Here is a 26,628-nt window from a genome sequence, read left to right as displayed (position 1 = left end):
GTCACAATACTGTGCTTAAATGTAAGTACACACCAAATGAAAATTATCACCACAATTTTTTTTTATCACCAGGTAAGTGAAAATCTATGCCCTAAACACTTTGGGAATTGACCCAGCACCTTTTTCAAAGATCACCTCTCAATATGGCAATTCAATGTCCATAGTAGAGTTCTTGCTAGGGTTGCCTGAACTATCTGAAAGGGCAAAATTACTTAAAAATTGTTGAATCAGCAGAAGTGTATTCTGTACATGTACATCAGCGGTGGGTTGCTTCTGGTTCCGCCCAGTTCTAAGAACCGGTGGTGCCAGTGGCAGGAAGCTCTGCCCACCCACCTGGGACATTTCTGCGCATGCACAAAAGTGTCACGCACGCAAGCGTGCTCGCAAAATGGAAGTAAAGGGTTTTAGAACCCACTACTGATATACATGCAACTTAATAAGCTCCTTATAGCGTTTCACTTTCAAGAATACAGGCCCCAAGACTTTACTGTCCCTCAGAGTGTTAGTTTAAGGGTTTTTTTACTTAAAGGGTTACTTCACAAAATGTCCCCTTGAATGTTTTTTGTCATCCATAATTTCTATCTGATCCTGTCAACTCTGAATTGTATTGTTAGGTTTTTGGATATTCTAGGAGTAAGCAAGGATATGTTTAATTTATTTATTTATATTTCATATTTCTTAACCACCTATCTTCCTCAAACAGGGACTCTGGGCAGAAATAATCATTTCAGACTGATAAGGCATAAGCAAAGATAGGGCTATAAAACACACTATATTGCTTCCAGAATTGCTGGCCTACAATAGGAAAAAAAACAAAACAAAATATCAGCAAGATATATAAAAGTATAGAATAAAACCATGCATTTAAAAAACTCCGTAAAATGACTACGTGGCTTAGGAACGCAATGACCACAAAAATCCATAATCAATTTAGCAATGTAAAACAAAGGCTGTAGAATGAGAAACTGACATTTCAACTCGTGCTTTAAGTTTAGAAGTAAAATGCCTGAAGACAAATATGTAGAATGAGAATGCTAAGATAACAAGAACCAGGGAAACAGAACGTTAGTTATTGGTTTGAATTTCAGTCACAGCCAGAATAAGATAATTATCAATGTGGTATTGCCTTTAGAATAATAAAATTTATGTGAAACTTAAACAGTTGGGTAACAAGGGAAAAGACACATTCCCATTGTGGGTTTCCTATTTCACTTCTAAAATACCATGCCAATAACTTTTTAAAGGACTAACTTTTCAGTTTTAACTGCAAATTTCCACACTATGGAAAAGAATTCAATACCCCGGAAAGGCTTGAATTTATTCTCCAAATCAAACTCCTGTCTTCCCAACCGAGACAAATCAATTCTCAAATCAGAGCAAATGGCATATTCTTCAAGGGTTTTGCTGATCTGATAAATTTTATCAGAAACAACATCTGGAGCTGGACCTGAAAATATAATACAAACATAAGGTATATCAATTCTTGAATATTACCACAAAACAGAGATTAAATACTCTTAAATACAAAATACATTTTATATATTATTACGAGATATATAGTTTAAACTGACAGTATTTTAGCAGTGCATGCATATTTTGTTAGAGCTTTCTATCTCTGAAATCTTCAGATTAAAATTAATCTGAATGTCTGATGTTTAATCTTCTGAAAATTCAAATTAAACTCCCTGGGTTTAATTAGTAGAAATTTTTAGAGATTGTAGCACCTCCAGTTATGGTATGGACTGAGTCAGAGGAGGAAGATGAATTAGAGGACGAGCTAATGCTAGATGCCAGAGTTAGGAGATCTATGTCCAGACAAGAGTATCTGAAAAGAATGGGGTCTTGGCATTAGTAGCTCTAGAGAACACTTGGCCATGCCTTGTCACTATATAAGGGACAGTCTGGGTATAAATGGCCATAGTGAACAACGTTTGAAATCATGGCTGTGTGTGAGCCTCGGAGTTCTGGGAGAACTTTATGCTTTCAGCTCGCTCAAACTCATGAATTCTGCATCTCTAAAAAGACTCTGGATAAACTGTAAGTTCAGTTGACTGACAGAATCACTTCAAAGGAATTTTCTCTAATGAGTTTGGCTTCTAGCCCAGGACTTGTGCTTATCTCAGAGACAATTATGCTAGGAACATTGCCACATGGACTAAAACTATTAACCTGTTTTATTCTGGACGTTTTAATAGCAAAGTAGTTTTACAGTTGATCCTCTATGTGTGTGTGTGGGGGGGGGGGCATTATTCCAAAGACAGAACAATGTCTTTTCAGACATTAGCTTTTTTTTCTAACAAAATAATCAGAGTTTGTAATAAGATGCCTCATGACAACTCTTACCTCCATTGGCAATGTTAAACTTTACTCCAAATTCTCCTCCAGGTCCTCCGGGACAGTGACTAGCTGTGAGAATAATTCCCCCAGCAGCTTTGACCTTTCTGATAATGCAGGACACAGCAGGAGTGGATAAAATGCCATTCTGCCCAATAATCAATCTTCCAATCTAAATGCCAGGGAGGAAAAAAACCCAATGTCAGTCATATGTGATTAATTGATTAAAGATTATCTCTATTTTTGAAAAGGGAGAGCTTCGTTCCAAACATAATCATACTGGTTGACATCCAATATTTTGAGCCATTGATCTTGATAAAATAGTAAGGATTTTCAACTCTAATTCTACTGATGAATAAAGAAGACATACATGTAATTTTATCCATGTATTCCTGATGTACATCTACATCTATTTCATAGTGTTCACCGTCCTTCTTGCCCCATTGTATCTTAATCTACAGCAAGATTATTACCAGTGGTTGAAAACTGCATGCCATCAAATGGTGCGATAAATGAAAATCTAATAAATAAAACTAATTTATAGCAATATGAGAAATCTTTCATTATAACCTATAGCCATAATGCATATTCATCAATATGTAACACGGAATACAGGAATGTTATAAAATACAGTTGATGCTTAAGAATTTGTTTTTATTAAGAAAAAGCTACATTAATAAAGACAGTCAGTGGTATACAGTAGATTCATGGAAGTTTGGGGGAAAACAGTCAGTCACACTTGAGACTCAAAGCTGGGATCTGTAATTTTGTCAATGGAAGTCATTAGAAATCAACTAGGCTTCATCAATATGCAGGAATCTGAAACATGTGGGTTCAACTGTAGGCTTAGACCTTTAATAGGCATGAGAAAAGACAGCAACTGTCATTCATGGGAGCCTTTAGCAGGATCAAAGAATGATTGATAGGCAGGACCTGCAGCTCTCCCCAGAGTCAGATTTCTGTGTTAAAAATAAAAGCCAAGAATACAGTGCATTTCCGAACACTTTGACTTGCTGTGCTTTACTTGCCAAAATTAGTGGGAATCAAGAAGGCCCCATTCCATTCTTACAGTATGACATAATTTTGGACATGCAGTTTCTAATAATTTGCTCCCTCTCTTTAACATAACAAGCAGCCATGAGTCGAACTATATATATATACAGTGTATTTCCTTTCTCAGAGACTACCTGGACCAAGTGCCTGCAGTTTTCAGAAATGTATTGTATTGTATTGTATTTATTGTATTTGTATGCCGCCCCTCTCCGTAGACTCGGGGCGGCTAACAACAGTAATAAAAAACATCATGTAAATCCAATACTAAAAACAACTAAAAAACCCTTATTGTAAAACTAAACATCCATACAAACAAACATGCATAAATTGTAAAGGCCTAGGGGGAAAGAATATCTCAGTTCCCCCATGCCTGAGGGCAGAGGTGGGTTTTAAGGAGCTTACAAAAGGCAAGGAGGGTGGGGGCAATTCTAATCTCCGGGGGGAGTTGATTCCAGAGGGCTGGGGCCGCCACAGAGAAGGCTTTTCCCCTGGGCCCCGCCAAGCGACATTGTTTTGACGGGACCCGGAGAAGGCCCACTCTGTGGGACCTAACCGGTCGCTGGGATTCGTGCGGCAGAAGGCGGTCTCGTAGATGGTTTGCCATTGACTCCTTTCTAGAGCTGACAGGCTGACTGGCCCATAGTCATCCAGCCAGCTTTATGCCTAGTGTGGGACTAGAACTCACAGTCCTGTTTTTTAGCCTTATTGAATACATAAAACTGGCTTTCTATACTTTCGTACAGTTATTATAATATTTATTTGACTTTAATATAGCAATATCTTCAGAGGCAAATAACCTATTTCCATTTCAGCACTACAATATAAATTGACAAGAGCAGAAGTTAGTAGAAGTACTTTATTACAATTAAAGGCCAGCTTAAAAGCAGAAGAAAACGAATTGTGAGACAGGAAATAAAAAATGCCGAAAAACCCAACAATTATAATATTGAAATTGGTTGAAGTGTGCTAAATTTAATAAATAGTTTTTAAAAAACCTTGGGGTTTTTTGGCAAAGAATTATTTATTTATTTATTTTTTGCCCCACCCCTCTCCAAACAAAACCTTGTTAAAAGAAAGAAAATTACAATGATTAGAAATAACAATTGTAAATAAAATAGATCTAGGTGAATCGGAAGTCCGCTTAGATGTGGTATTATCAGCTTCAGCTAGGCATCTTTGCCATGAGAGCAATAATAAATATAAATATAATAAAATGTGGGTTAATAGGCCAAGGCCTCTTTCATCATAGGGATAAAGTTGTTGTTCAAATAGGATAGTCCAAATTTTTCCCTCAAGAATAACTGTTGCAAGAGCATTAACACTTGTCCACTTGTCAGGTTAAAGCTTTTCTGAATTTAGGAACCATATTTGACATATTTAGTTAGCTTGAAAACAGAAAACATCTCTGAGGACCAGTTCCTTGGCACGCTGTTTAAAGGCAGCCACTGCATGTCTACATACCTCAGGATTGCTTTAAGGGAGAAACCACAGCACTTTAGTTTTATGTGCACTTTTGTAGATGAAACCAAGTCATCACTTAAAATCAAAGGTGAAAATCAGAGGCGTCCAATTTAAAATGTGATGTAAAATGATGTGAAATGTGGGGAAAAAATGTAATTTCAACCAGTAAAAAAGATACATGACCAAATATTAGTTTCAATTTTGGTCACAACAGCCTCATGATTTAAGTCTATGTTGGGAACACAAACCCATCAAAGGATCTGCAATATATTTAAAAAATATTTTTTCATCCTCTCTAAAGGGAGTTGAAGGATCTTCAGGTGAAACTTTTGCATCTCATTTGAAAACCAAGAATCCAGAGTATGGAGGAAGAATGGAGAGGCACACACCGCAAGATGCTTGAAGCCCAGTGTGAAGGTTCCACAGTCTGTGTTGATTTGGGGAGCCATGTCATCTGCTGGTGTTAGTCCACTGTGCTTCATTAAGTCCAGGGCCAACGCAGTTGTCTATCAGGAGATTTTGGAGCGCTTCCTTCGGCATAGAAGCTTTATGGGGATGTTGACTTCATTTTCCAGCAAGACTTGGCACCTGCCCACACTGCCAAAAGCACCAAAACCCGAATCGATGAGTGTGGGATTACTGTGCTTGATTGGCTAGCAAACTCGCCTGGCCTGAACCCCACAGCATGAGGAACTGTATTAAGAAAGCGATCTAATATTGAATGTCCAGCCTGTTTGTTTTTCAACCAAAATATTTTCTCATTTGATCCATTCCAAGGAACAAAAAATTTTAACCTAGAACTTCCTACCAAAAACTGAGAAACTTTAAATCATTATTTTTTTTTTTGAAAGAGGAAAGCATGTTATTTTGGGAGATTGTTGAAGAATAGATGCATGTTTGCATATTGAAGAGACCACCATGGTTCCTGGGATTTTTTTTTCTTTTTCAGTTGCTAAAATCTAAAATCCAAAATTCAGTTGCTAAAATCTACTATGTTGAATATCAAAGCTGCCAAGAAATTCTGCTTACAACTCTCCCTGATTTCTCAAGCCAGCTCTGGGATTCCTTTTGCCCTTAGTTGGTTTGTAATCAGGTCTTCAGAGATAATAACTTTGTCCTGATACCAGTCTTCGTATGGTATGCAAAACAACAGCATCGCCATCTATGGAGTTCAAGAATGTGGCTTAGCGCCCTTAACATAGTGAGAACTTAGCAGATTTTGATGAGTGATGTGAGCTCGAGGTTTCTTCCCAGCGCTACAGCTGTAAAAGAAGACTGAACTTCATTCCCTTTGCACATCCAATGAGGAGGGGATGGCTGTACTTAATTTTAAATGGATGTTAGTTGGGCACAGAGAACTTATTTGTTGAAGGGAAATAGGTGATGCTTGTCTCTGTGCCTATGTTGCATTTTATAGAAGAGAGCTTCTCATCAATTAGAAATTCAAGCCTGTCTGAAGTTGTGTAGAGCTTCCTGCCTAAGCAGGGGGTTGGACTAGAAGACCTCCAAGGTCCCTCCCAACTCTGTTGTTATTATTTTAAAAAGGCTTGTGAGAGAAATGGTAGTGCACTTCCTTGATATAGATGCTTCTTCTCTAGAAGCACCGATCTACTAACCAGAGCATACAAAACATTTGTCAGACCAATTCTTGAACACAGCTCACCTGTATGGAATCCACACTGCATAACAGACATTAATACAATTGAAGGAGTCCAGAAATACTTCACAAGAAGAGTCCTCCACTCCTCCTCACACAACAAATTACCTTACTCCTCCAGACTTCAATTACTATGTTTAGAAAATTTACAGCTATGCCGCCTCCGAACTGATTTAACTGTTGTTCATAAAATCATACATCACATTATACTTCCTGTTAGTGACTACTTCACTTTTAACAACAACAACACAAGAGCATGCAATAAATACAAACAAAATGTAAATCGCTTCAAACTAGACTGCAGAAAATACGATTTCAGCAATACAGTAGAGTGGTCAACGCTTGGAATTCACAACCGGACTCTGTTGTTTCTTCCCCCAATCCCAAAATCTTCATTATCTACAATAGATCTCTCCCCTTTTCTAAGAGGTCTGTAAGGGGCGTGCATAAGTGCACCTTTGTGCCTACCGTTCCTGTCCTAATGTCTTTTTTATCTTTTCTATCTCTATTTTATACTTATATTGTGTTAAACGTACTACAATACAATACTATATTTGTATGACAAATAAATAAACTAAATAAACTAAATAAACTAAATAAACTAAATAAACTAAATAAAATAAGTAAAATAAGTAAAATAAGTAAAATAAATAAAATAAATAAAATTACAGTTTCGGAGGCTCGGGTTTGTAGGTGGAAAATGGTTCTTGAGAAGAGGCGAAAAAAATCTTGAACACCCGGTTCTTATCTAGAAAATTTGTAAGTAGAGGTGTTGTTAGGTAGAGGTACCACCAGATTGAGGAAAACTGCAATAATCAAGCAGAAATGAGTTAAGGAAGTGCTGTGAAAGCATAATAAAACTGTATGAATATTTTGGAATGAAATATAAAGCAAGCGCGGCTCCAAATTCTTTTCTCTGAAAAGTGAGTTCATCCCATCCTCCTCTCTTGCTTAAATGGTGAGGCATAAAATAAAAACCATTCATCTGGAGCTAAACTAAAAACAACTGTTTCATTTTTATAGGATGGTATTAATGTAACAGTAAATATTTATAGTATTTATGTTTCATTTTTAAAAGATGGTATTAATGTAACAGTAAATATTTATAGTTTTTAGTGAGGGATAAGCCCCTTATGACTTAGCAGTGTGCTTTGCAAACAAGGTTTGTTATTTCTATCTTATTGGAAACAGTTGAGCTTTTCCAAATTCTCTTTAAGTCACCTTGTTCTTCCAAATTTCCCCTTTCAGAATTTTCTTATTAGACAATGTGGAACTATTCCAGCTGGATGGAACTAAGATTCTATTGGGACTTCCATTACTCGCAATTCAAAGAAAGAAGGAAATCGTATTTCTTGTCTTAATGAGGCTGTTATCACCTCTGCTACTGTTTAAATGAAATTGCAATGGATAAGGAAATGGATTTGGATGATTAACAGAACGTTCTTCTACTTTGGCTGACATTCTGACTCTAATCAGAGAACAGGGAAGAAACTCTTCCTCTGATACCAATTTTATCAAATCTCTAAAAGTCTGCACCACAAGGCCAAATTAGTAGAACTTTAAAAAGTAAAACTTTTCAGGTAATTCTAAGTCTTTTTATATTTGACCTAGAATAATATCCACAATCATTTTGGAGTATTTTCATCCAGACTTCTTTTTGTTTGTGAAGCTGGTTCTGAAAGCATGCCCCTTATTTCTGGACCAGAGATCTCCAAACTTGGCCACTTTAAGAGTTGTGGACTTCAACTCCCAGAATTCTCCAGCCAGCTTTGCTGGCTGGAGGATTCTGGGAGTTGAAGTCCACAACTCTTAAAGTGGCCAAGTTTGGGGACCCTTGTTCTAGACCAGTGATTTTCAACCTTTTTTGAGCCGCGGCGCATTTTTTACATTTACAAAATCCTGGGGCATACCACCAACCAAAATGACACAAAATGACACCCTAAGACACTCCCCTCTCTTTTTCCATCCCTGTCTCCTCCCCCATCCGTGTGTGTGTGTGTGTGTGTGTGTGTGTGTGTGTATACACACTCTTGAACCATTTCCAAAAACAGGTGAGGGCTGGGTTTTTTTCTCTCTTATTCTTTGGGTGCTTTTTATCATATGCTTTAAATCAAGAGTCACTTCTCTCTCTCTTTTGTTTCTCTTTCCTCTCATTCTCTGTCTCAATCATTTTCTCATTTCTCTTTTTTCCTCCCCTTTTTGCTTATTCTCTCTCTCTCTCTCTCTCCCTTCCTCTCCTTTTCTCTCTCTCTTTTGCTTTCTTTCTCTGTCTCTTGCCTTCTTTCTCTCTGTCTTGCTTTCTCTTTCTCTCTTTTCTTTCTCTCTTGCTTTCTCTCTCTCTCACTCTCTTTCTCTCTCTCTTGCTTTCTTTCTCTCTCTCTTTCTTACTCTCACTCTCTCAGCAAAAAGTTACGAGACCGGAACCTGAGCTTCCTTCTTCGCGGCACACCTGACCATGTCTTGCGGCACACTAGTGTGCCACGGCACACTGGTTGAAAAACACTGTTCTAGACCATACAGTAGACTTGTCTTCACTGGCAAGGGGAGGTAGGTACTAATGCTAAAAAGATGGGAACAGATTGCTGCAAACTCTAGGGTAATCTTTCCAATTTTTTAAAATCTATATGTCTTGTAAAACAATACATATTTACATTGCACATATTTACAAAGTCAACCTTTGATCCAATATGCTTAAAAACATTCAAGCAAAAATGGCAAGTCATATATTTTTGTTAAGTTAATTTAAAAAAGTAAGAGTTGAAAAGAATAGAGAATGAGAAGGAAGGAAAGAGAGAGGGAGGGAGGGGAGATAGTAAATCATCTTGCCTTAAATTTTGTTAAGGGAATCTGGAATAAACATATTAAAGAAATATTAAATAATCACTGGAAACAGTCACATATTTTTACTGAGAATTGCAATACATTTGTAAGTTAGATTTGTTATTTAAAATGCACTGTGGCATAGCTTTTGGCATTTATACAAAGCACAGAAAATCATAATATGGCATTGTGTGACATGTTTTACACATAAACATAGTCAACAATCCAGTTCAGATCTAAGTAACCAGGAAGCAATGCAGATTGTTAAAATCACACTGTAAAGATGTTGCCAAACGATAGGCACATAAATCATGTAATGGACTGCACATAAGACTGCATGCACCTCAAATACACCAACACTTTGTAGAGATTTTGAGTGGTTTGTCCTTATACCACTTGTCAAATACACTACTCTATAATCTAATATATTAATCTATATATAACAAATGAGTAACAATCAGCCAGTTTAGTCTAGGACAGTGGTTCTCAACCTGGGGATCAGGACCCCTTTGGGGGTCGAACGACCAGCTAATATTTTCAGTTTTGTATTGTTTTGTTAGTGGTGAGTTTGGAATACCAACACCACACTACCATAGTTGCAGCTAATAGCATACTGTGAGATCAAGATTCGAGTTGCCTTGAACCGTGAGATGGGCAGCAAATAAATTTAATCAATGCAAATAGAAGACTCTTTTTGCAACATCACATAATAGACATAAGCACGAGCCTGGAAATGCTATGAGAAGTAGAGAGGTTGGCAGACTAGAAAAGCAAACATGTGGGAAAGGCAGCACAGGTAAATTAAGTGCTGGAACGAAGAAATGCAGTGGAGAGCAAAGCCATGAATGCATGTGTGGGAAGAATGTTTGGAGGTAAGGGGACTATGACAGCAGCGTGTTGCACTTACCTGCAAACTGGTGCAATGTGCGCACACCCTCTTGATTCAGGTGCGTCTGTTCCTTGCGCGATTTTGCTTCCGCGCATGCACACGAAACAAAAAAGCCAAAGAATTCAAGAAAAAAGATGGCGCCACCCAATGGCCTGACACCGGACTGGTCACACACAAATTGTGTAACCTGGCACCCACTGCTGGAATGGAGTCGCCTACCGCACCCACTACTCGACTATTGGGTAATCAAATAAGTCATAAACTTAAGGAATGGATGGAGAACTCCGACTTTTGGCTAGAATCAAAAAAGTTGCAATGTATTTCAGATATGTTTTAACATATAGAATGAGAATTTTCAAACTGGGTTGAATGCCTCACCAGAGGTGAGTTTCTACCAGTTCGGACCGGTTCTATAGAATCGTTAGTAACTTGACGGTATGGGTCACTGGAACCAGAAGCAACCCAGGCCTCACCATCTTGCAAACTGAAAGGTACTGACTGAAGACACAAGGTGAAAACATAATTTAAAACTGAAGAGAGTCAATTCTACAATCAGATTGCTGATCATTTCTATTCCCACTAGAGCTTATAAGAATACAGCATTGCATGCAAAACACAATTTCTATCCTTATACAATAGATGCAGCAAAAAATTGTCCAAACCTTGAAGGCTTAACAAGCAGTAGAGGTCAATTAACTGTTCTGTCATACTGTACTATTAATTTTACAACTGCTATATAATCAGTTGTTTTATTCCCCACCACCACAAGAGTTTATCCCTTGACAATGCAACTACTCAAATGTTTTGTACTTCCAAGTATTAGAAGCATTTACGTGGTAGCCATGAGTGTGTTCCAATTTTCTTCACACAGATCCCTTTCGCTATTAAAATAACTAAGCCTTACTATATGTATTGTATGATCTGGACCGCATTCTCAATTTTTAAAGTGTCTTGCTGGTTTATGGGCTTTGAACATAGACATGATCTATATAGACAGACTAGCCGTCTGTTGAAGGACCTGAGAAGAGTGTACATTTGGGTTGGACAATTGTGTAGAATATCATGAAGCACAACCCTACACATTCAAATAACGAATTGTTCTAAATTCTCTGTGCCTTGCCTTAAAATTAAAATGACATAGTTTATTTAAAAAGCCAACTCTTAAAATGCCTTGACTTTTAATACATTTCAATGGAATGTAAAACTATTTCTGTCTATAAGTATTCAGTCAAGGCACTATTATCCGAATTCTAATGTCCCATATATACCGTAGTTTGAAAAATATAAAACACGTAGTCATATAAAATTCTATCTGAGTGATTTGTTAAGGAAAAGTCTAAGAATTGCTACTTCGACCAACCTGTTCCATAACTGTCATACATTTAAGCCAATAAATTAACTGACAAATTAGCATAGACAAAAAGATTACATCTCAGATGCTGCCAAGTTTTTTGTTTTTGTATTCCTTATATGTTCTTCGTAATGGCCAAGTTCACATCACTTAAAGTAACTTGTTCGAAGACGCTTTTTGGATGAGAAACAAAATGTTTTCAAAAAATAAAATAAAAATAAAATAAACCCCAAGAAAGTCCAGTTGTCTTTTGGAAAAGCTTGACAGCCATGATCTGGATGATTAAGAATCTCCATACATTGTACATTTTGGTTTCTCAGTCAGTTTTCATGGCTTAACTTACTGTGAGATACTGCCCAACTGTAATTTAGTCAATAAACCATAATTAATAAATACACTGCTTAATGCAATGTATGAACCAGCTAATGTTTTCCCATTTTAATCAAATGTTGTAATGCACTGAAACTGAAAGTAAGTTGTCTTATAGAAAGTAATACTGCATTTTTAATACTTCTGGCTCATAACTGTCATTACTGGCAAACAGTCAAATAAGAGGCATGTTTTTAAGATTCTGGATCAAACATGGAATTTTTTTCCCCATACAAAGCATGTTCTTCAGCTCTTTCCCACATTCCACAATGAAGAACAGATTGTTTCTCTCACTTATATTTTTTCCTCGACAAATTTAACTAGATTAGATTAAAAGAAGAAAGTCTCAGTGATCGCGACAAGTCAGATTCTTCGAGAATATAATGAACATTTAACTAATTCTAAATTGTGATGGCAATTTGATAAGGAAATGGTTGTGAAGCCAGGTCACTACAATGTCAAAATAGCAGCACTACAACCTGCAGTTATGAGAAAATAATCACAAAAAAATTATTATTACAAATACAATTGTCTGATTTGTCCTCCTGACATATCTTGTGGGAAGATTAAGTCCGACGTGATACAAGAGAAAAAGGTTAGATGTTTTTTTTAATGTCAACAATTTGGAATATTTAACCAGGGGGCTCCAAAATGCCCAGCAAAGTGGGGGGAATTAAAGTGCCGATACTGTACAGTATGGACAAAAATATTCAAGTAATGGGAGGGGATAAAGAAAGAAGCTACTGGAACAAGAACTGTACATGCTGTGTGGGTGATCAATTATATCCTAGGGTAGCTAAAATATTTTCCAGGAACTATTCCAATCAGAATTCACAGGGCTCTTCCTCACTGCTGAGTTAATATGCTCTCTAGCAGTTGTTTAGTCAGCAAAACAATATGTCAGCACAATGTTGACTGGTCCCATTTAGATCCCCATTCTACCATGAAACAATATCACTGGAGTGCATGATCCTTTCTTATTGTGTACCAGGTTAAGGCAAGGGACTGATGGATTCTCCTTCCTCTAGGTGTTACCTGTGGGCCATCAATCACTCTCCTTCAGTGGGCAAAGTGAGTGTAGACAGTAGCTTAGACCAATGGGTTCTAACTCTTCTGTGCAACAAGGATTTGTCCTCTGTTTACTGTCTGCATTATCAGGAAGATCTGAAAAGTCTTATGCAACGCACCAATCAGGCATTATCAAGCAGATGTCTCTGAAGTCCAAGCCAAATTGGACACAGAGGACCAAACCCATACAGCATCCATCCAGAAAGGAGCATAACTGCAGCAATATAAAGTGGCAAAAATAACAACACAATAATAACTGCGGAAAGATTCCTAAGCTCTGACCACACAAGCAACCAAATGATCAGTGAAGGGTAAAATTATATCAGAACCAAAAACAAAATATAAAATTAAGACCTGAAAGAGGGAAGGATGCCTATCAGAGACTGGAGCTGGGAAGGAGGCTGGCAATGAAAAACTTTCTTTCTTTCTTTCTTTCTTTCTTTCTTTCTTTCTTTCTTTCTTTCTTTCTTTCTTTCTTTCTTTCCTTATTTACTTGTTTGTTTGTTTGTTTTGGAAAGGACCTTGTAGGTCATCTAGTCCAACCTCCTGCTCTAGCCCTTAATCAGGAGCAAAAGAGGAAGAGACAGCATTTCCAACTCATCTGAAAAAAACAAATAACATCGATTTATCTTGGAAAGCATGCTACCTACTTAGCAGCCTGTTTGGTCTTGCTAATTCTAGTTTTTAATCTCCTTTATCTCCCATTTATGCTTTGCCCTTTACAATAGCTAGCTTCAGATTATGTCTATTCAAGTTTATATCTGTTTTATATAGACTGTTCGTTTTTTGTGTGTAATAAGTCTTTGAACAGTCTACATAGGTACCAAGAAGTACGCCATCTAATCCAGTTTCTTAATATCAGTAGAAAATGCAAATGGTGGGCACTCCTTTTTAGATTATCTCTCTCTTTGTTAAGAACATAACAAGGACCATGTCAAAATTCTCCAGTAAAAGTATGAAAGACATTTGCAGAGGATTTGGTGAATGTTCTAATTTCCTTCCAAGGCAGATTTGTCTCGAATACATTCCCACAGCAAATGTACTATTGTCTTTCAGAGGGAGATTCCTTATTCTCTGCAAGCCAAGAAAAAGGTCAGGCAGATGTCACTGATTCAGAAATATATTGTATGGCCTTCAAAAGTGCAATAAGGTGATACGTATAGCTTGGATCTTACACATAGCCTTGTTACATTGAAATTGTTATGAGTTTTAAACTTGTACATCAGCCTTATGTCTACGTGCACATTTTTCTTTCTAAATAGATTTACTGGCATGATGGAACTACTTTTAAACTAAAGGAATGTAGATAACCATGCTTGAGAAACTGTAACCTTTAATGTAACCTCACAGATTTGAAATCCACCTTATTCTATGAAATTATGAAAATATAAATAAACTACAAGAGTGATTACTGGCTGAATTCACACAATACACATACTGTATATGTGTTTCACCACATACTCTGCTTAGTTAACACCACTTCCTGGCTTCATACAACACACTGAAATAAGCATAAAGACTGAGTTTGCACTATACACTAGGCTAAATTTTTGAGGGCCTTACATTGTAGTTCTATTAGGTCATGAAAAGGCAGGAACAGCTGAAAGCACATCATATGCAAACTATATGATCAGGCAGTCTGAGTGAATAAGAATAACAAAAACAATGGGACACAATACTAGAGTGGGAAAATTAGACAAAAACTTTGGAACAGTTTGGAAAGCAAGACAACGCAGTACAAAACTATTGCATTTTTCCGCATGCACTATTACAGTAAACATGTCAAATTCAAACTCAATGTGTCAAACACAAGATAAACTTAGTGAGCTTCCGAAATAGACCCCAGTAAACCATAAACTATCAATAGATGTTCTCTAACACTCACAACAAACCAGTCGGTACACCAAGTCATAAATGGTATGTAGGGTTTTTTGTTACTGTTGCTTTTAAATTGTTTTGAAATTGCTTTTTAGATGTCCTAATATTATACCGTATGTTTTATTTTGTTTGATTGTGAGTTGTCTAGGAAATTGGGCAGCAAACAAATTGAATTAATTAAATAAATAAATAAATAAAGTCCTGTAGCACACTTTGATCATTACAACAGTCAGGAACTAAACACAGATGGGGCATGAAGGGCAGGCTAACAAACAGATCTGCAAAGAAAAGCATGAGACGTTATAGATATAAACGAATTGGATAGGTTAGCCATAGATAACAGAAAAAGACAAATGGCACATGACAGAATATGTGTGTGTGTGTATTGCTCAAAAAAAATTAAAGGGAACACTCAAATAACATCCTAGATCTGAATGAATGAAATATTCTTATTGAGTACTTTGTTCTGTACAAAGTTGAATGTGCATGTGAAATTGATTGTCAATCAGTGTTGTTTCCTAAATTGACAGTTTGATTTGACAGAAGTTTGATTTACTTGAAGTTATATTGTGTTGTTTAAGTGTTCCCTTTATTATTATTTTTAGCTCTGTGTATATGTATGTTGCACATGTGTAATAAGATATAATAGAATAAATCACGGGCTGGAGATCCATTACTCTAAGGATCCAATCCATTATCCACTAGAATAATGGCAACTTGAAGATTCAAAAGAGATCTATTTGACTTTATAAATCGGTTTGATAAGATCAACTGGATCCAATCTTTTTTGGGGAATTCAGAAACCACCCCCCCCCCCCCCAAAATAAATGGAGAAGAAGGACACAACTGCCCTAATCATCCCCATTCCGGGTTAGAAGTGCGGGGAAGTGGGGGGAACGATCCCCTAATACCCCGCCGGAGAAAGTCCGCCTTCAGCGAAGCTCCCAGCAGGAGCCGAGGGAAGAGGAGGAGGAAGAGGCGCAGCCTTGACTTACCCCGTTCGCTGCCGCCATCTGCACCACCACCTCGGTGGCCGTCCGGCTGAAGTACCTGCCGTCGCTGCCCACCACCATGGTGCAGCCCTGGCGGTCGCGCAGGTCGATGGAGGAGAGCAGGCTCTGGATGAAGTTGGGCAAGTAGTTGCGCTGGCCCTCGAAGACGGCGGTGGGCCGCCTCAGCCCGCCGCCGCCCGTCGGCTTCTGGTCCTCGTAGGGGACCGTCTGCACGGTCAGCACCGGGATGGGGCTCCCTTCCATGGCGCTCGGCTTCTTAGCCTGCAGACTGGGGGGGAAATCCCGGCGAGGAGGCTCTTTTCAGCCGGCGCGGCGCGGCTTCTCGCTCGGGGCGCTTCCCTCTGAGGAGAAGGATGAGCTCGCGGCGCCGCCCCGCCCTGCCCAGCCACCCCACCGCGCCTCTTTTCCCGCCTTTAATCCTCGTTCTGTCTCGGCCTCCCGGAGCTGGGCATGGTTGCCTGAGGCGAATTCGCTTCAGGAAAGCGAGGTTTCTTCTCTCGACCGCTTTGGCCCGCTCTGCAATGTCCTCCGGGACGAGCCAGCTGCCCTTTTCGAAGAAGGACACGAGGGGGGCTGCCAGAGCCTCTTTTGCAGGCGGCAGCCACGGCCAGTAATAACCCTGGTAAGCGAAGCTGAGGATTGTTGTCCGCTGCCAGAGATGTAACTAGAAGCTGGGGCGTCTCTCTCTGTGAAAGACATTTGTTCCAGAGGATCACATCCTGTCAGCCCACCAGCTTTCTATTTTGCACAAAGCTGACCAGCCCCTTTAATAGATAGATCGGCCTGGCGCTCTTCTCCACTTGCTGGTTTGGGAATTTATTTTATTTTATTTTATTTCGGTTTTTTCAATAAATTTTTAAATTGATTTTAATAGGAAAGTGAACACAAGAACAAGGGGGCACAAACTGAGGTTAATTGGGAGAAGATGAGAAGCAACGTGAGAAAATATTATTTTACTGAAAGAGTAGTAGATGCTTAGAACAAGCTTCAGCGGACTGGGTTGGTAAATCCACAGTAACTGAATTTAAACATGCCTGGGATAAACATATATCAATCTTAAGATAAAATACAGGAAATAGTATAAGGGCAGGCTAGATGGACCGTGAGGTCTTTTTCTGCCAGTCAATCTTCTGTGTTTCTATGTTTTATAATAACAGTATATCATTAAAACATTCACACAACACATAATAACAATGTGCTCGATTCTCAAAGTCCATCACCAAATAACATTCATAGCCCTCCACCAAAATGAGGGCATATTTTCTATTTACCATTTTAACTTAAGTGCAGTACAGTATATCTATTTTCATATTATAAACTAATTCTAATTTATTCTTTATACCTTGGTCTCAAATTCTACTAAGCACACGTCCTCTTACCTTGTCCCATCAGTTCCTGCAGATTAGTTTCATTGGCCGAATTCATCCTCTTTTCCATATAATCTCAAACTGAATATGATCCACCATTTATTTTATTTAGTGATATTTATATGCTGCACAAGTCCAGCAGGACTCTGGATGCCTCACAATAATCACAACTAAAACACAATATAAAATGTAACAACAATAAAAACAGCAAATGGCATCTAATACATAAATAACTCTAAAAAAACTATGCACAATCATTCTTTTGGATCGACTGTCATACAGAATAGCCCATAAAATCATCTGCTACAACGTCCTTACGCAACCAGACTTGAAATCCTAGGCTTGGAAAGCTTGGAACTACGTTGCCTTCAACATGACTTAAGCATAGCTAATAAAATCATCTGCTACAATGTCCTTTCTGTCAACAACTACTTCAGCTTCAACCACAACAACACACAAACACACAACAGATACAAACTAGATAGATAGATAGATAGATAGATACAAAAGTAAACCGCTCCAAACTTGACTGTAGGAAATACGACTTTAGTAACTCAGTAGTTAATGCATGGAACTCACTACCTGACTCTGTAGTAATATTATCTAACCCCAAAACTTTACCCTTAAACCAGGGGGCAATTTGGTTTTCAATTGGGGCAATTGGAACCTAGTTTAAACTAAGTTATTGGCCTTTTAGGCTTGCTCCACATGAGCAGGATTTATTTAAATAATAAGAATAACATGTCACGGGGGGGGGGGGATCAGAATTTTAGAGATTCTTAGGTAAGGCATGGCCAAAAAAAAAGTTGGAAACCACTGACTTACACCTGGGGTAGGCGAAGTTGGCTCTTCTATGACTTGAGGACTTCAACTCCCAGAATTCCTGAGCCAATCATGCAAGCTCAGGAATTCTGGGAATTGAAAGTCCACATTTCATACAAGAGCCAACTTTGCCTACCCTTGCCTTAAACCAGTGATGGCGAACCTATGCCATGGGTGCCACAGGTGGCACGCAGAGCCATATCTGCTGGCACACAAGCTGTTGTCTAGCTCAGCTCAAACGTGCATGTGTGTGCCAGCCATCTGATTTTTGGCTCACACAAAGGCTCTGGGAGGGTGTTTTTTGGCTTCCAGAGAGCCTCTGAGGAGATGGGGAGGGCGTTTATATCCTCACCCAGCTCTAGGGAAGCCTTTGGAGCCTGGGGAGGGCGAAACACAAGCCTACTGGGCCCACCAGAAGTTGGGAAACAGGCCATTTCCTGCCTCCAGAGAGCCTCTGGGGGGTAGGGGGAACTGTTTTCGCCCTCCCCAGGTATTGAATTATGGGTGTGGACACTCGCGCATGTGCAATAGTGCACACCCATGCTCTTTCGGCACCCGAGGAAAAAAGGTTCACCATCACTGCCTTAGACAATCCACTTTTGACCTCTTCCGATTCCTAAGAGGTCAGTAAGGGGTGTGCTTAAGTGTACCAGCGTGTCTTCTGTTCCCTGTCCTAATGTCTCTCTCTCACACTAGTATCATGTATGTAAACATTTTTATATCTTTGTATATAACAAAATACTTGACAAAATAAATAAATAAAACATAAAATAATAGAAGAGACCTCTGGGCTGGAATTGCAGCATGTAAGGCGTGTAAGTGTAGGGGCTAAATAAGCATTAGGACAATGTTCTGTTAGGACAATGGGATCAACCAGGATGAAAGGTTATGTATTTCCAACTGATCGCATGACACACAAGCAATGACTGTAGTTGGGTTCCTTTTATAACTTGGACCTGGTTTAGTAACCTCCCTCCCCCCATTCCCCTGTTATTTTGGGCTTTGATAGCAGGTGAGTTTTCAAGTGAGACTTTTTTTGAAAATGTTCTAAAAACAAGGTTAGGGTTTCCTTTTTCTAATACTGGAAGCGGCTAGTAGGTATTAGAAAATAAAAAGTCTCCAAATGGTAATTCGTTGAAGATTATTTGCTTGGTTCTTCCTGAAACCAGTAAGATTATTTGCTTGGTACCTTCCTGAAACCAGTAATTCATTTATCTGAAAGTGATGCATAAATATAATGGAAAGTAAGCTTAAACTAAAAGCATTTGCTTTAAGCACCAGCACTAAATACAGAAAAAAAGGGTGGGGTGGGGCAGAACTATGTTTATAATGTAAGTCTTGCACATTGGAAAACACTCTGAAACACATTCTAGGATGTTCAGTCAGTTCATATGGAGCATTGGAACAGCCTCAATGCATAAATCATGTTTGAAAACTAAGGTATCAGATTGCTCAATTTCTACTCTTGGCAGGTTTACCAAATGCTTTTAGTTTAAGCTTACTTTCCATTATATTTAGGCGAGTGGGGATATACAGCAAAAGATTACTGTGCATTTTCTTCCTTTAGAAAGATTGTTGCCAAACCTAATTATTCTGAAGCAAGCTTTGGAAAACCATTTGGGGTTTACAAAACCCCAAAAACTATTTGGGGTTTACAAACTATTTGAGGTTTACAAAAAATATTTTGGAATAATGCTTCTTTCCCCCCCCCTTTTGATATGTAACAAGAAAATACTCCTTTGTAAATTTAGAATGAACATTTGCCTGCTTCCAGTTTTCTACTTTAAAAAGGGTAAACAGCACTGTTCCTGTGGACAGAAAATGTAATAGATAAACTTAATTAGCATCTGCTAGATTTTCTGCTACATCCAGGTTTCAATGAAAGTTCTACCAATTCTATTACCATGTTTTTATTATGAACACTTATCTCTTGTCCTGAGCTATATTAAAAACCGTTTAGCATGTACACATAATGAAAAATAAAATAATTGTGATATTTATTTATTTATTTATTGGATTTGTATGCCGCCCCTCTCAAGAGACAATAAAGCATTGTACAATAGTAGTCTGATGTTAGAAACAATTAAAAACCCATTAATATAAAAAACCAAACATACATACATACATACCATGCATAGAATTGTAAAGGCCTAGGGGGAAGAGGGTCTCAATTCCCCCATGCCTGACGGCAGAGGTGGGTTTTAAGCAGCTTACGAAAGGCAAGGAGGGTGGGGGAAATTCTAATCTTTGGGGGGAGTTGGTTCCAGAGGGCCGGGGCCGCCACAGAGAAGGCTCTTCCCCTGGGTCCCGCCAAGTGACATTCTTTAGTTGACAGGACCCGGAGAAGATCCACTCTGTGGGACCTAACTGGTCACTGGGATTCGTGCAGCAGAAGGTGGTCCCTGATATACATCCCTGTTATAGTTCATATGGGTATTTTCTATTTATTTCACTGCTGTATTGGGTAGTTTCTTAACTGCCTGAATGTACTGCATAGAAAGGCTGAGTGTTGAATAACTGCCAATAATCTTTGTGAAATGTTAACAATAAGCTCCCGGGAATTAAAGTTATGGAAAAAGTAAAATAATTTTTATGAATAATCAGAAAAATACTATTTTTATGAAGCTCGATGCTTGTAATTACTTTACAAACATCCACAAATGCTAAGAGATTCATATGAATTTTTATCTCATTTATGATATTGATATGAGATTGCATTGATCAGATATTATTAAATATGTATACTGTATTTTTCGGACTATGAGATGCACTGGTGTATAGGTCGCACCAAGATTTCAAAGAGGTAAGTAAGAAAAAAAGTTTTAGTCCTCCCTGACCCCAGAAGCACTCTGCAAGCATCCCAAACCCTCTGTGCCCTGTTTTTTTGTTGTTATTTTTGCAAAACTGGACCCATTTTTCACACGTTTTTTTGCAAAATTGGGGTGCACAGATTATTTGAGAGACCTGCAGAGGGCTCCTGGGGAAGGCAAAAAACCCCGTTTTTGTAAAAAATGGCCTGTTTTTCACCCATTTATTATTTTTTTTGCAAAAATGGGGTGGACAGAGGGTTTGGGAGGCCTGCAGAGAGCTCCTGGGAATTGGGGGAAAGCAAAAAGGCCCCTGTTTTTGTGAAAAATGGACCCGTTTTTGCCCATTTTATTTGCAAAAATGGGGGTGCTATTGGCAGCCCCCAGGAGCATACTGTAGCCCCCCCAAGCTCTCTGTGCACCCAATTTTTGCAAAAAATGGTCCTATTTTTCTAAAAAATGGGGTGAGGTGGGTCTTTGGGAAGCCAAAAATGGCTGTATTCAGTTTATAAGGCAGAGTGACATTTCCATCCTCTTTTTGGGGGGGGGGGAGGTTTGTCCTATACTCCGAAAAATACAGTAATTCTAAGATTGTCTTAATATTCCAGGTAATTATTATTGTTTTAGAGCTAATATATTTGAAAGGGACAGTGATTAACTAAGGGTACTGTAGAAATGCAAACCTTTTCAGCCCAAGATGTTTTTCTTACAAGATCTTCAAATATTCCAGATAAAACTCATAATGTTAATTTCACTATATTGCATATCTTTTTTCTCTTCCTCCCTTTAAACACTATGCTGATTACCAGCAACTGGGCACTTGATTCAGAAACTTATTCAACGCTGCTTTTCCTCTTGGATAAAACCTTAAATAAATAATCCACAATAATGCCACCAATCCTAGAATACAGAACTAAAAAAACCACAATAAGATCTAATACTGTAATTTGAAAAGCAAGCAAGAAAAGTACAACAGAAATCCAAAACAGCAGCTTGGTGTTTGTGTTTTAAACTTTTTTAAATACCTGAGACAGTGATTAAATAGCGCCACCTGGAGTGAAAAATCTTCATTGTATATTATTATTTTTTTCAAGATACACATAACCTTAATCGGAACAGTACAGTTCAGCTGTATAAAAATATAAGTTGTGGTGACCTTGAAAAAAAGTTTTTTGTTCACCATTAACATAAATTCAGGATCAGTTTTCTTTCTTGTTAATAAAATGTATCTTATATTCTTTAATTGGTTGCATTTGTAATATCTATGTATGCTATCAAGACAAATTCCCCAAATAAAGTTGTCATAGATATATGCGTGTATGCATGTTTATATTTTTAGATGGCGATAGATAGATAGATAGATAGATAGATAGATAGATAGATAGATAGATAGATAGATAGATAGTTAGATAGATAATAGTAGGGAGGCAGCAGGGGTGGATTCCACTTACCTTTGCCATTGGTTTGCATCACGGCGTTTTGCTCGTGTGCACACACATGTTCCGTCATGCAATTTGGCTTCCCTGCATCCTCAGTAGGTGGAATCAGCCGAAACACAGCTGAGGAGCTAATCAGCTCTGCTTCTGAATAAAAATCAGTTTAAACCCCGGGGCGGGTGAGAGGGCCCTTTTTATAAGCAGCAGAACAGGGAAAACCTTCAAAACAGAATTTGTCAAAAAAAATGATGGCGGCATCAACCGAACCAGATCTGTGACACCTTCACCACATCACCAGTGGGCCACTAATGGTTCAGGTGATCTGGTCCGAACTGGGAGGAACCTAGGTAGGTAGGTAGGTAAACAGACAGGCAGCATATGTATTTCATTATTAGCCCAAGTCAATGCATTGCAGGATGAAGTGCCATCTTCAACTGCTTTACAACTTCTTTTGACATGTTTTGCCATTTATAGTTAACACATTGTATTAGTAACAACCTGTGTTGATGTATGGTTAGAAGCTTGATGTTGAATGCAAAAGCTGTACAGAAATTCAAAGTTTCATAAAGAAGTATGGAGCTGCAAATGCTTGATATAATGCAATCTGACAGGAAAATATGCATTTGTGTATCAACTGAAATCATTCCACTGCAGAGTGAAAGCATTTTCATTGAAGGTTATAAACTGTATTTTGCCTTCCTGGTGCAGTATTGGTTATTAGATAGATATTTTTTATTCCTCAATCTGGGGCTATGAGATGATATTTAGCCTAAACACACATTTAACAAAAAAATGGGAGCAAATTTTACACACTAATGTAGTACTGTACTATTTTTAAAAAATATTTCCGCATGGGGGGAAAATCCTACATATAATTCACACACAAAGAACCACAAATTAACATGGCTCCTTCTCTGATCTACTACTTTATTGCAAACAGAATTGTTATATGTGCAGAACATTAAAAAGATAACTTTCTAAATTTCACAAAAAAATTTTTTTTTACTATCCTAATTTTTTGTTTGATTCTGTGTAACACAGTTTGCCTTTACATAAGTCTCACAGAGGTGATAACAATTTGTTTTGACAAATCCAGATCTCCCAGATTCATGTATAAAACATAGAATGGAAATAGATTAGATATTAAGAAGCAAGAACATGACAAGGGATGCTTAATTCTCCATCTACCCCAGCAGATGAGCTGGGTTACTGGCAATCTTTATCTTAACCTCCTTGCAGTCTGCTCTCTGTGAACTTTTTTTATTGAAGAAAAATTCATCCAAAACTATTTTGTTTTCTGAAGCAAATAATAAAATGAGATTCTCTCCTTTCCAGGAATAGAAATTGTGTTAATTAATAGCTGGGCCTTGAAATTTTGCTGGGGCATATATTACTGAACTAAATTAAATAGGATACTTTTTGAGCCTTAGAACAAATTGTTTAATACATACTGATCTATTCTCCAAGAAGGGCAATCTGTTCACATGAGAAATACCTTCATTTGACTTGGGTGCCAAAGACATTCTTCTAACTCATACTACTATAATTCTTTGCCTCTAGTTCAAAATACATTTTGATGCTTTATAAAAAGAATAAACTTAGGGATTTGAAATGTATATAAAGTAGAAATGCAAACAGAGATCTTTTCAGGTGAAAGCTAATTATAGTTGCTGAGAATTGGGAGGAATGTTGAGCTAAGTAGTTGAAAGTTGACTGTAAGGAATAACAAAAAGAGTTATGATTTTTAGTTGCTCTAAACCCCCCTCTGTTGATGTTTGACAAACAAATCTAATGGAAGATTCCTGGATGTCTGATCACTGCGCAGAGCTAGTCTCTCTTTGGATCAGCTTCAAACTTGGTTAATTTCTTGGATTTTAGCATTTATGTAGCTTTAGTGTGAGTGATTACAATCATCAATGAGCAATACAGCATTATAAAGGTAGGCACGGGAGGACAGACGAATAAGACCAGATTAATACTGTCTCCAGAATAACCCACAATATTTGGGGAAGAAAAAATGAATGTTCTGCAGAGCTGGAAGGAAACACAAACACAAGTTACTGTAAGGAGGTAAATGCAAAATCTTGGAATCAAAGTGCCTCATGCTATTCATAAAACTTTTATCAATTTAGCCCTTTCATCCGAGTCCTCTGTTTCTGTTTTTATTCAAAATGTTGACAACCAATTAAGCCAGTGTTATCCAACCTTGACAACTTGAGGATATCTGGACTTCAACTCCCAGAATTCCCTAGCCAGCATTTGCTAGCTGGGGAATTCTGGGAGTTGAAGTCCAAATATCTTCAAGTTGCCAAGGTTGAGAAACACTGAATTAAGCTATCGGGTGGCATGAAGGCAGCTCCATTCCAATTCTGAGTAGAAAACAAGGAGAATCTGTCAAGTTGCTTTCTTTCGTTCTTTCTTTTTTAGTTCAGTCAGACTTCGCTGCATTAAAGTGGATCGTTAGATGTGGGGCACATCGTGTAAACTTCGCTCAATCCCGGCCTGAAGAAGGATGTAATTTTCCTCATGTAGGATGCTGTGCTTCACCCCAGGAGGGCACTCAAATACAAATACAGATATAAAGAGGGAAACAGGGGAAGAAGTGACTGTCATAATTTAAGGAGCCACTTCTTCAGGTGGGGGGGGGGGGTTGGGGGGGGCGAGGCGGGGGACGTGCTAAACCCAAACAATCTGAGGTAAAATTAAAGATCCGACGTGTCCTTGAAACCGCCGTCTGCAAGTCCGCTGAGAGAAAGAAAGGGAGCGCGGATCTTAAAAGGCAGGCGACGAGCCGTGGGTCAACTCTGAGTGACCCACCAACAGCGCTGAGGGACCCTGACCGGTGCCGGGAGCCAGCAAGGTCCTCCACGAAGCTACGAGGCGCTCCGGGCGGGAAAGCAGAGCCGGGTTGCGGTTGCAGGCCGCGGCGGCGACGGCAGAAGAAGAAGGAGGGATCCAAGCACTCAGCTGCACCAGGGCGGGCGCCGCCTTCAAAATGCTCTCGATGCTGAAGGAGCCCTTGGTGCTGCCCTGCGGGCCCATCTCCCCCGAGGGTCGCTTTCCTTCCTCCCCGGGACCCCGGCGCCCTTTCCCCGCTCTCCTGCCCGGCGAGGAGCAGGCGGGGAAAAGCCCGACGGCCGGAGGCGGAAAGGCACCGCCAGGGGGAGCCGGGAAGAACAGGATCCCGGTGGCGGCGGCGGAAGGCGCGGCGGGCCTCTTGAAGCGCCGCCTGCGCCGGAGGAAGCTGCCGTCGCGAAACATGCCCCGCGCAGCCGGGTGGAGGCGCCACAAGTGGCCCTTGCCGGCACTGCCGGGCTGTCGGGGCACCTTGACGAAGCAGTCGTTGAGCGAGAGGTTGTGGCGGATGGAGTTCTGCCAGGCGGGGGAGCGGCGGCCGTAGTAGGCGAAGCGGCCGCGGATGAAGGCGCAGATGCCGCTGAGGGGCAGCTGCTGCTGCGGGCTCTGCAGGATGGCCATGGCGATCAGCGCGATGTAGGAGTACGGGGGCTTGGACAGTCTCCCCTCGGGGGCCGCTGCTGTTGCTCCAGTGGGCTGGTGGATCCCGCCGCCGCCGCTGCCGCTTTGGATCTCCTTGGGACGCGCCCGGAGTCCCCAGCTACTTTCGCCCAAGACGCCGGGACTTGCTTGCCCATCTGAACTCCCACCTCCTCGGAGAGGGTCCTCCAAGGCTTCCTCGCCTGATGGGCTCATCCGAAGGAGGGAAGCTCCACGTGGCCAAGCAGACGGGCGGAGGAGGACCTGCAGCCGATGCACTCGATGGACCCAGTTTGGAGGCTGTGGGGGTCTTTTTATTGGCCCTGTTTCCAGCCTCCCTGCCATCTGAAAAGGGAGGGTCTCCTTTGCCATTGGCAATGCTCCAATCCCTGGGGAAGGTGGGAGCGCATCGGAGGGGGACCCCCCTCCCGTTCTCCCCCTCTGACTCTGTGATAGGAATGTCAGAATGTCAGAAATCCTATCCCAGGCGTCCTGTATGAATGGGGATTTTAATTGATTGATTATTTATTGTTTGTTGGTTTGCTTGATGAGATTTCTCTGCAGCTCTTCTTTCTCCTGGGACTCAGGGCAGCTCACAACAAAGAATACAATACATAAAGAAATATACTGCTCAAAAAAAAATAAAGGGAACACTCAAGGAACACCTCCTAGATCTGAATGAATGAAATATTCTCATTGAATACTTTGTCCTGTACAAAGTTGAATGTGCACAACAGCATGTGGAATTGATTGTCAGTGTTGCTTCCTCAGTGGAGTTTGATTTCACAGAAGTTTGATTTACTTGGAG

The 26,628-nt window shown here is 39.5% G+C and overlaps 2 protein-coding genes across 2 annotated transcripts in view; both read right to left on the bottom strand.

Moving 5' to 3' along the window:
* PGM5 (phosphoglucomutase 5) overlaps nucleotides 1-16,521 on the bottom strand; it is a 57,056-nt gene extending 40,535 nt beyond the window's left edge. Inside the window, exons 1-3 of the mRNA XM_070742631.1 lie at nucleotides 15,876-16,521; nucleotides 2,344-2,506; nucleotides 1,301-1,447 (exon numbers count right to left, since the gene is read on the bottom strand). Of these exons, the coding sequence (XP_070598732.1) occupies nucleotides 1,301-1,447; nucleotides 2,344-2,506; nucleotides 15,876-16,136 (571 nt within the window). The 5' untranslated portion in view covers nucleotides 16,137-16,521. The remainder of the gene's footprint in view (nucleotides 1-1,300; nucleotides 1,448-2,343; nucleotides 2,507-15,875) is intronic.
* An 8,456-nt stretch (nucleotides 16,522-24,977) lies between these two features.
* On the bottom strand, nucleotides 24,978-26,230 carry LOC139158937 (forkhead box protein E3-like). Its single transcript, XM_070736269.1, is given in 4 exon segments — nucleotides 24,978-26,056; nucleotides 26,059-26,134; nucleotides 26,137-26,196; nucleotides 26,198-26,230. Coding segments are annotated over 4 exon segments (1,128 nt in total). The 3' UTR covers nucleotides 24,978-25,097.
* Nucleotides 26,231-26,628: the final 398 nt, after the last annotated feature.

Source organism: Erythrolamprus reginae, chromosome 2 (genome assembly GCF_031021105.1).
Source record: "Erythrolamprus reginae isolate rEryReg1 chromosome 2, rEryReg1.hap1, whole genome shotgun sequence".
In the NCBI taxonomy this organism is placed as follows: domain Eukaryota; kingdom Metazoa; phylum Chordata; class Lepidosauria; order Squamata; family Dipsadidae; genus Erythrolamprus; species Erythrolamprus reginae.
This window is presented reverse-complemented; position numbering and strand designations above follow the sequence as displayed.